Below are 11279 nucleotides of genomic sequence, written 5' to 3'. Positions count from 1 at the left end.
TTCCGATGTAAACAGTTAAAAGCTTTACACAACTTTCCCACAGATGCCTTCACATACCTTTAGTGTTGCCAGTCAAACGAAACTGTATGCGGTTTGCCAGTTCGCATCTCCCGCCAAAATGTAATTAACATTTTCTGTGAACACGTTCTCGGGCTCAAGGCTGTGTGCTGTATGCCAAAATGGACCCACATACCATCTTTTACAATTTTCTTTCGTAAACAAACACAATGTCTTGACATAAAGTACCCACAATAGAAAGAATAGTCAAAGAGATAATCACCGAGACTAGTAGACTTCGATGTTGGCATTTGACGTAATCAGTTCACGTTCGGGACATTATGTGAGCCTGGTCGAGGGCGACTCTTTCCTGCCCGCAGAATGCTCAAATTGAATTCGTACACCATTTGCAGTTTTTGACTCCTTGCATGAAAGGGAATGAAACTTGGTATGTTTTCAAACGGATAGCTGCCTGGGGCATAACTGAAAGCCCTAGGGGCTCCGCGTACCTGGACGTGACAAGGTCCGTAACGTTGAAGGCACACTCATAATCATTATGAAAATAGTTTGGCTCACCATCTCAGATCTGACTAGGTTTTTACATGGGATAAGACCATCCCTCCACTGTGTCACATACCCAAACTGAACACCCTGACAGCTTGCTGAGGTCAGGTGAGTTAGTGTCTGTTGGTGAATCGATTTCTTCAAAAACCTTTACGAAATTGATATATTTGAGAAAGTCCCTTTGTTCACCGAGAGCACCCAGTCAGTTTATTTCTATGTGTGTGTATTCATGGTTTGTGTGTCTGTGTAAAGGCGTATGTGTGAGTGAATGCGCCCGTGCGTGTGTGTGTGTGTGTGAATGTGCGTGCGTTCGTGCTTGCGTGTATGATGTGAAGGGTGTGTGTGTGTGTGTGTGTGCGCGTGTATAAATGTGTGTGTGTGTGTGAAGGTGCGTGCGTGCGTGCGTGTATGTCTATGCGTGTGTGTGTGTGCGTGCGTGCGTGGTTTCGTGCGTGCCTGTCTGTCCGTGTGTAGCAGTACGGAATATATTTCTTGACCTATCGAGACGACCTGATAATATTGTTTTCTTGTTTAAGCGAAGATAGTCAAACGCACATACTTTCACACACACACACACACACACACACACACACACACACACACACACACACACACACACACACACACACACACACACGTGTACACAAACACGTACACAAACACGTACACACACACACACACACACACACACACAGAAGTTCATCAAGATTGTAAAGATTTATGTTTGTACGATGACGCCCTGTGGTCAGTTTATTATATAAAGGGAAGCAATTAGCGATCAAAAACGGGCGTCGACAGATACGATGAAGGGGGATACGAACTTGTAAGATCATATACCTGTGGTTTCAACAATAACAACTGATCATTTCGCAACATTCTCTGTGTATCCTGCAACATATGAGGGACCCGCATTCTTTTACTTTTTAAGTTTTAGACTACTTTTGTGAAGTTTATTATAACACGAGGACTGTAAAGTAAATGTACAGGCTTTCCGCCGGAAACAGTATAGCCAACTGTTTCAGATCTGCCCTTGGGTTAGACTATCACTCCACTTTGACACTTACCAAATATCACCATCCTGACTGCATCCGCTGCAGTGTGGGATTGCCTTGTTTTTAGAATGAATTTGTAAAGCGCCTGGAGCCAATTGATGGGACTCGCGCTATAGAAAAGTTATTTATCATTATTATTATTATTGTTTTGATAAAAATATTTTCGCAGCGTGTTACTGCGTTTTTGAAGTGTCGTAGCTGCAATGTTAGAATGTTGGTTTCCCAACGAAGCCGAGCGGTAACATCGATTAAACATAGGGTGTCGCTTGAGCTGCAGAACACAAATCAGTCACGTTTAACAACTCCATAGGGATAAGTGGTCTTGCAGATGTGCGTCGACGTGTTGTATACGGCTCTTCCTCTGCAGCAGCCCTGCGTCTGGAAATGATAGGGTTGGTAGTCGCAGCAGGCGTAGCCCGTGCCGCCTGGTCCCACTTGGCCTCTGCAGCAGGTGTGCGTGGTTTTGTCGTAGCTGCGCTCATCACAGCAAGTGTAGTTTCGTCCACCCTGGTTGATTTTGTAGCGACAGCAGTTTTGGGTGTCAAGGTTGTATAAGTTGTAGTAGCAACATGCTTCGTCCGGTCCAGCCCGAAAGACTTGACCAGTGCAGCACTTCTGTGTCTTGGAGTCGTACGCTTTGTCGTAGCAGCAGCGGTAGTTGTCCACTCCGATGCTCTCAAGCACGACGCCGACGCAACAAATGTGGGTTGTCTTATTGTAGGTCTGACCAGTTCCGCAACACGCCATGCCTTTCCCGCCCAGCGTCACGGTGCCTGAGCAACACTTGTGAGTCTTGGAGTTGTAAGCTTGGGATCGGCAACACTCGGCGCGTTTGGGCTTATCGTTGACCTTGCCATCGCAGCAGATCTCTTTCTTCTTGTGGTAGGCCTGGGATCCGCAGCAGCCTTGTTTGGTTGTATTGTAGGCTTTGGACCCGCAGCAAGCGTGGCTCCTCCCGCCTCGCACCACCCGGCCACCGCAGCACGACTGGTTGTTTGGGTTGTAGGCGTCAGGGCCGCAGCACCAGAACCCGCCCCCCGTCACAAGCTTGCCCTGACAACAGCTGTGTGTACTTCTGTTGTAGACTTCATTTTCGCAACAATAGTGACCGTTCCCTCCGGGGAAAACTTGGTTTTTGCAACATGTGTGAGTGCTACCCGCAAAGCTTTCATTCCCGCAGCAGCGATACCCTGTGCCGCCCGGACGAGCTTGGTTTGCGCAGCACGTCTGTGTGTAGTAATTGTAAGTTCCGTTGCCACAGCAACCGTGGCGACTCCCCCCTGGCAGGACCTTGCCAAAGCAACACGATTGGGATGAATAATTGTAGGTTCGAGACCCGCAACAATAGTGGAACCTTTTCTTGACATGAAGGGTACCCGCGCAACACAAGTGGCTCGTGCCGTTGTAGAGTTGAGCCTGTGAGGAGTATCCACAGCAACGGAACGTGTACTTCGGTGCGGTTATGTGGTAAGTGCCTCCAGAGCAGTAGACACAGCTTTGCGAGCTGGTGTTGTAGACTTCCGTGCCACAACATCCGTCGGTTTTGCTTGTTCTAGTATGGACAGTGCGTCCGCAGCACATGGAAACATCCCTGTCATAGGTCGCCGAGCCACAGTATGAATCTGGAGATTAAAAGGATAAAGGGGCAAATTGTATACAGGGTGACGCACACACAAATGCAGCCGACAAGAGTGCTAATAACGTCTGCATTGCAAACAACAACCAAAAAACAAAACAAAAATAACACAAAAAATAAAAATCCCTGCGCTAAGAACTGTACCCACGGAATACGCGCGATATAAGCCTCATATTGATTGCTTGATTGATTGATCTGTTGACCGAAGTACATCATATTTAGTGTACATTAACTTCGGGTTATGTATGCATGACCGTTCACAAACTATTAACTTCCGATTTTATCCTACATACGTGAGAGAGACACTCGTGAGATAATAATCGTTCAAATCACACGTGTGTATATCATGTAAATGAGGTCATGTCAAGAAAGTCTGGCAGGGACCTGTTTTTCCACTGCTTATGATGCCAAAGTCACCGAGACAAACGTCATTATAGAAAAAAAAATGGCGCTCGCTATAATTATACTGGATGAATTTTTTAGAACTAACACGTCACGCCACACTTTCTGAGTGACGTTTCTTTACTTTGACGTAATAGATTGCACGAGGCTTTAGAAGAGATCGAGGTTCCAAAACAATTAAGCGTCTTCAATTTATCTGCCTCGACTGCAGGACATTTTCAGTACAATACACGTAAGTACAGTATGTAGGATACACAGAATACTACATGGCTTGCTGTTTCGTACCAGATTTACACTCGTTGCTTTTTTAAAAAGTGAACAGCTCACTTTCGCTCGCAGTTCAATATTTATAAAAACAACTCGTGTAAATCTGGTAGAATACAGCAAGCCATGTAGTATTCTCTATATTCATGACTGTTCCACTAAGTGGCAAGTTTGCAGGTCAAATGGTCTGACTTTTGTGCGCTTTCAAAAATATATTCCGAATTCGAATCAACAGCACGAGGTTTAACATTGAGCAGCAGCATTATATTATTCGTTAATTGGATATGTGATCCAAACATGGCTTTTGGTCAATCGAGATGGAAGTTTATTCCACAAGCCCGTAGGGCGAGTGGAATAAATTGCCATCGAGATTGACCAAAAGGCATGTTTGGATTACAGATCCAATTAACATATATATCTCGACATTCACTGGTCTTTTGTGTTTTTGTTTTCAAAGAAGAAAGAAACTTGCTTGAACACGGACCACTTCTCCGAGCAAAATCAACAAACCTAATCACTCGCATTCCACCTCAAGGTCTCGGCTAACCAAGACTATGGCATACTCGTAGCAAAGCCGCCGAATGGTACCGTAAACCAAGAATAGTGACGTAAGAGAAGAGAATGTCGTCTTTTGATTTGGAACGTGACGTGTTTCAGAACTTCTTCTGGACAACTATAGTAGTCTTCTGCTTAGTGGTTGGCACGAGATTATTTTTCTTCTTCGACAGTTCATCCTCCGATACTGTAGCAACACGTTTAATCTTTTTTTCACTTTCGAGTATGCGGACGACTGAACTTGACCGCTAAAAAGTAGTCCGTTCGGAATCATTACGCCGAGTCTGAACATGAGGTCTGAACATTGTTTTTAGGCAGGATCTAGGTGAAAGCGAGGCTGTTCTTATCTCTGTGTACAGTCGAGAGAGAGAGAAATACATGTCGAGACATACTTACATGATATAAACGCTTCAAACATTTACCTGTTGGGTTACCTAAATGTCCGAGTATACACAAACGACGATCGTTTTTGGCATAATTTTGGTAGTTAGAAAATAAGTGCCAAATCAACACAGGGAGCCATGGTTTGAAACACGAGTTCCGTTTTGACAACACATGGTTTGGGGCCCCAGCACGTTGTTGCAATCAAAGCTGGCGTGTGAAAGCAACTTTCTGTGTTTTGAGTTCATAAAATGTTGGGATAAATATGTCAGGTTTGAGGATGCACAGTTCTGTAGGTTCCTCTCAGTATTCCACCCCCTCGGTTTTTAGTTGTAAATATTAAGCTTAGTGATCGAATGTGGAAGCTACGTTGGGTCAAAGGTCACAGAAGATTTGCGTCGTGCAGCGAAGGAAAGAATCGCGATCTTGTTTCCGACTCATTGCCTCTTTGTTTTTCATTAGACCTGTCATTCTGCTTGCTCGATTTTGTTAGATGTTTGCATATCTTGTTGCTATGTTCTTTGCTTTTATTAGTTTTTCTTATTTTGCGCTTCGTTTATTACAACGTCTTGTGCACGGGTCAAACTTTGTGTGTCAGGGGTCAATTGGTTTGACTTGAACTTGACGTTCGTGTTTTTCCGAACGTCTGTGTATCGAAACACAGATACACGCACTCCACGACTTTGTAAGAAGACAAAACATATCGCTAGGTTTCGTTTGTTTGTGATGCATTTATGACCTTTCATGAAGTAGTTTTGTTTTTTGTTTTTTGCCAGTTCGTTTTTGGAACTTCGCAAAGCAGTGTCGTGTCGTCTGTTTAGGCCTGGGGAAACGCCAATGAAAAGAGCCGAAGAATCCCCGAGCGTTTCTATTGGGTTTGCTTTTGATTATCCAAACGTGTATAGCCTAACCTGCTTCCTGCAACTATGGTAACCGGGGATTTATTGCATGGGGAACATAAGATTTATTTCCCAGGTGTTTGTGAATGAAAACTCGTGAAAATGATGACAATAACTATTAAGATATTTACTGAATTCAAACGACTGGAAAATGGCCCCTTTCGTTGTAAAGACACACTCGGGCAATGACGAGCAAAATTCATCGATGACTTGAACGCATTCCTCTATAGGAGATGCCCTCCTGAAGCTCGCATTTTTCATGATCCGCTAACTTCGACCATTATTTGTAATATTCACTGAGACTCGGCATGTAACCTCTACTTACTGTACTAACCTAACCATGACTTCCAAGGGTCACTGAGTCGGGTTACCCTAAACCAACATATTTTTTGTTTGGCCTTACTCACGTCTTCTCTATCTCCCTTCGCTTTAGACGTCAGAGATTTCACTTTATAATGCTGCGTCGCTCACAAGAAATAACGGTTTTAGGTGTGACCAAAAAAAACCAGGGCCTGAGTACGGTGATAAATACAAGACTTATTTTACAACCATTTGAAAAATACATACATCCCCCGTGGCTGCCCGCATAACGAAATCGTTTTTCTCGTGTTTTGAACTTGCCAGTGTTACAGCACAGAGCAGAGTCCGTCCCGCACTTTGCTTTGTGTACATCACGTGGCCACCCAAACACCCGCACAACGCAACATTTTCACGAGAAAAACACGTTTATTTGTTTGCTTTGTCTGTATTACACATTTCTATGTACATTTACCACTGACACACCAAATTGTGTACTTTAGTTTGCAAGTGAATCGTTATCATACAAAATAACGTTATCACGAGACGAACAGAGATCTCAGAGATCGTCTGCTTCTCAACTGTTTTGCGCAAATCGTGTAATATCTATTTTTGCGGAAACCTCCCGAAGAAATGCAATCTCAGCGGCTTCCACCTGCAACATAGTCGTGCTTATTTGGAATGTGACGTCCTGTTCTTCGTCAGTCACACCTATCTCGAAAACTAAGCGTCGCACAGAACCAGCGCCCTTCCATTATTAGATGCTTGATGGTCAAGAATAGACGTCTTGGTTTGTTGAAGCGATATTAGGCCAAAAAAAAAAAAGGTCTGTTTACGGTAACGCGACCGACCCTAGTTTTTTCGCGCGACCCTAGACTTTTTTTTGGCATTTGGGGAAAAAAAAATCTTGTTTTTTTGGCAAAATAACGTAAAAATATGGGTTTTTTGGAAAAAAAAAAAAAAAAATCCCGACCTACCGACCCTATTTTTTTAGCCTATGTTACCGTAAACAGACCTATTTTTTTTTGGCCTTACAGTGGTCTAGATGGTCGAACGTGTAGCAAAGACCTGTACGTGTACGTGTAGATAATGCGTCACACGTGATTCACTTTTTTCTCCAATGTTCCAAATGCATAGTTGTTTTGCTCCCACCAAGACTGCAGATCTTGGCAAACGCGTGACGTAAAAACTAGATTTGATGACGTTACCCGTACACGTTCCCGTACACGTCCTGACAAGTGCTGATCTAGATCTTGCTAATGTGTACACTACATTGGGGTGTGCACGTTAAAGATCCCACGATTGACAAAAGGGTCTTTCCTGGCAAAATTGTATAGGCATAGTTAAAAATGTCCACCAAAATACCCGTGTGACTTGGAATAATAGACCGTGAAAAGTAGGATATGCGCCGAAATGGCTGCGATCTGCTGGTCGATGTGAATGCGTGATGTCTTGTGTAAAAAATTCCATCTCACACGGCATAAATAGATCCCTGCGCCTTGAGTCCGAGTCTGGAGATACGCGCGCGATATAAGACTTCATATAACATAATGTATCTCATCAAGCAAAGAAGGGGGTGACTTCTTACATGATGTCCACCCATGCTGAATGCAGAAGGTGGCACACAGGAACAGTGTCAGCAACAGCTTTGTGCAGGTCATCCTGTTGGTAAAATACACACAATGAACAAATAAACGAACAGATAAATAAGTGAATAAATGAATGAATGTGTATGAATGAATAAATGAATGAATGAATGAATGAATAAATGATTGAATGAATAAATGATTGAATGAATAAATGATTGAATGAATAAATGATTGAATGAATGAATGTGTATGAATGAATAAATGAAGTTGTATGAATGAATGAATGAATGAATGAATGAATGTAAACAAAAACAAACACATTAAAATACATACATACATTAACTATAAAATCAATGAAAAACATAATATAGATAGATCAAAATGAACAATAATATATTAATTCATGAATCAATTATCAAACAAATAAACACCAAGAAATATAGAAAAAAGACAGAGGAATTGCAAGTAAGAAATTGATACGGAACGATACAAAGAAAGGAGAGAGACAGAGACAGAGAGAGAAAGAGTGAGGGAATGAATCACAACAGTGAACATAACAGCAATAGCCATTGTGTAGTAGGCAAAAATCAATTCAAAAGTGTATGAACCACCAAGTAAAGGAATAAAAGTATTCAATTCTGTACTTATCTTCACGTGTCTTGATGAGTAAAGGAAACTTTGACAATATACATGTACACTCCAACGTAAATCACATTTAGACATTATTTTACGTCTTTGATTTGGTCCCCCTTTTTTGAGCGCGTCAGAAAGCTTACAGGGCAGGTGAAGTGCGTCTGCGTCTGTTGGCAGCATTTACTTTAATGAGAAGTCATGCTTTTCCTGTGGTAAACTTCATAGCTACCATCAAGATACGGTTGCTATTGAGCTTTCTCTTGTTTTTCGCCTTTGTCCGTTAGTCAGTGAGTGAGTGATTTAGTAAAGGAATGAATGCGTTTAAGAATAAATCATCAAAGATATAAACCTTCCCAGGAAAATACCACAGCTCACCATCTCAGAGCTGCATGGCTCCTCTTGTACATGGAATGATACTATCTACACCTGAATACATACCAAAACTGAACACCCTAACCACTCCCATGTGCCGTAAGGAATAATCTTTCATAAATTACTTTCTCAGATTGCGACTAATATAATAACGATTAAGAAATGTAAATTCATCAAAATATTCCCAATCTGCGAACAAAGCCCCCAAGTTATTGGTGAGTACTATGGGCGGGGATGTAGCTCAGTCGGTAGCGCGCTGGATTTGTATCCATTTGTATTTGGCCGCTGTCAGCGTGAGTTCGTCCCCACGTTCGGCGAGAGATTTATTTCTCAGAGTCAACTTTGTGTGCAGACTCTCCTCGGTGTCCGAACACCCCCGTGTGTACACGCAAGCACAAGACCAAGTGCGCACGAAAAAGATCATGTAATCCATGTCAGAGTTCGGTGGGTTATAGAAACACGAAAATACCCAGCATGCTTCCTCCGAAAGCGGCGTATGGCTGCCTAAATGGCGGGGTAAAAACGGCCATACACGTAAAAGCCGTGGGAGTTTCAGCCCATGAACGAACAAACAATTGGTGAGTACTATGTGTCCAAGTGGAGGGATGGGTCTTGTCCCACGTAAAAGCCTTGCAAGACTGAGATGGAAAGAGACGAATCGTTAACACGAGAAAGAATGTGCCTTAAATCAATATACACAAAGTGAGAACTATAGCGAGATACCGAAACAATAAATAGTCGCGATTCTATCCAGCTGTCAAGATAATCGCCATCGGAGAATCAAGACCTACCTGCCTGCTTCGGATGTTGAACAAGGTTTCGGGACCAAGTAGGCTGCTTTCTGTCCCTTGCAGTCAATGTGGATCTACGACGTAATCTCTTGACTTACTGGAATAGTTCGAAGCGACAACTGGCTGTTGGCTTCTTACTTTTCGTATTGGCGATAAAACCAGGTACTACGCATGACAATAAACTTGCAATATTTCTCTGATGTTGCATAGAAAAACAAGAGCAAGCGAATTTATGGGAGAAATTCACGTGTTGGGTATGACAATAAACGTGCTATATTTTCCCCTAAAAGTTACACAAAAACAACTTTATTACTCCTAATTTGACGAAAAGAGCCAGTCACACAGGGGTTATTACTTAGATGTGTAGCAGCTTGTATATAATAGAATTGCCGGCAATAGTTAAGTCTAACTTCGAGAAAGCAGCACGATGGTTTCAAAGGGCTTTATATTCTATCATGATGATAACTCATATACTTTATTGCATGTGAATGCAAGGTATGGAGCGCCAATTGGTACACAATGGAAAGATACAGTCAAACGAGTGCATCAGACAGGACCATCATTGAAGACTGTCGGTGTATTTGAAGTCTGCGTGAATCATTATGAAAGACAACTGTTTTGTTTTTTTCTCTTTTTACATTTAGTCAAGTTTTGACTAAATGTTTTAACATAGAGGGGGGAATCGAGACGAGGGTCGTGGTGTATGTGCGTGTGTGCGTGTGTGTGTGTGTGTGTCTGTGTGTGTGTGTAGAGCGATTCAGACTAAACTACTGGACCGATCTTTATGAAATTTGACATGAGAGTTCCTGGGTATGAAATCCCCGAACGTTTTTTTCATTTTTTTGATAAATGTCTTTGATGACGTCATATCCGGCTTTTCGTGAAAGTTGAGGCGGCACTGTCACGCCCTCATTTTTCAACCAAATTGGTTCAAATTTTGGTCAAGTAATCTTCGACAAAGCCCGGACTTCGGTATTGCATTTCAGCTTGGTGGCTTTGGTCATTAAAAATCTGAAAATTGTAAAAAAAAATAAAAATTTATAAAACGATCCAAATTTACGTTTATCTTATTCTCCATCATTTGCTGATTCCAAAAACATATAAATATGTTATATTCGGATTAAAAACAAGCTCTGAAAATTAAATATATAAAAATTATTATCAAAATTAAATTGTCCAAATCAATTTAAAAACACTTTCATCTTATTCCTTGTCGGTTCCTGGTTCCAAAAACATATAGATATGATATGTTTGGATTAAAAACACGCTCAGAAAGTTAAAACAAAGAGAGGTACAGAAAAGCGTACTATCCTTCTTAGCGCAACTACTACCCCGCTCTTCTTGTCAATTTCACTGCCTTTGCCATGAGCGGTGGACTGACGATGCTACGAGTATACGGTCTTGCTGAAAAATGGCATTGCGTTCAGTTTCATTCTGTGAGTTCGACAGCTACTTGACTAAATATTGTATTTTCGCCTTACGCGACTTGTTATTGTTTTCATCCTCTCTTCTCCTGCTTGTCCCGACGCTTGTTCCTTCTCCCAGTATGCTCTCACGCCGCCCCGTCCCAGCACTCACTGCAACATCCACCCCTGAACTTCGTTCCGCCGCCAGACTTGTTTTTTTTGCGCTTTCTGAGTCAACCAGTGTTGGTCAGACACCTGGGCACCCTCACAATCGCAGTCGTGAAGTTACAGACACTCCAGGGAAGGATGTCAGGCCGCTGCGGTAGGCTATGAAAGACAATACCTTGTTTCCACACAAAAATGCAGGGCGGAGTGGTAGTAATACGACGTTGTCTTGATTTCACGGCATCATTATTGCATCAAGATCATCCCCCTCCCCGC

General features: G+C 42.4%; 1 protein-coding gene across 2 annotated transcripts; it reads right to left on the bottom strand.

Annotated features, from left to right (window-relative positions):
• Nucleotides 1–1278: 1278 nt before the first annotated feature.
• Nucleotides 1279–9587, bottom strand: LOC138950863 (galaxin-like). 2 transcript variants are annotated; one of them, XM_070322573.1, is made up of 3 exons: nucleotides 9433–9587; nucleotides 7636–7709; nucleotides 1279–3235 (listed from the first exon to the last, which is right to left on the bottom strand). In XM_070322573.1, exons 2-3 carry the CDS (start codon nucleotides 7706–7708, stop codon nucleotides 1899–1901), a joined length of 1410 nt encoding a protein of 469 aa, XP_070178674.1. In that variant the 5' UTR covers nucleotide 7709; nucleotides 9433–9587; the 3' UTR covers nucleotides 1279–1898. The 2 variants fall into 2 exon arrangements, with proteins under 2 accessions (XP_070178674.1, XP_070178675.1); XM_070322574.1 differs by having other exon boundaries at nucleotides 9437–9546.
• Between the last annotated feature and the right edge of the window lie 1692 nt (nucleotides 9588–11279).

The sequence above is a fragment of the Littorina saxatilis genome, linkage group LG16 (genome assembly GCF_037325665.1).
Source record: "Littorina saxatilis isolate snail1 linkage group LG16, US_GU_Lsax_2.0, whole genome shotgun sequence".
Taxonomy (NCBI): domain Eukaryota; kingdom Metazoa; phylum Mollusca; class Gastropoda; order Littorinimorpha; family Littorinidae; genus Littorina; species Littorina saxatilis.
The sequence above is the reverse complement of the archived record's forward strand: the minus strand, read 5'-3'. Positions and strand labels throughout refer to the sequence as shown.

Coding starts and splice junctions, on each gene's coding strand:
- LOC138950863 (XM_070322573.1), bottom strand. CDS start 7,708: ATGACCTGCACAAAGCTGTTGCTGACACTGTTCCTGTGTGCCACCTTC. Junction 3,236..7,635: donor TCAGCATGGGTGGACATCAT/GTAAGAAGTCAC, acceptor TTTAATCTCCAG/ATTCATACTGTGGCTCGGCG.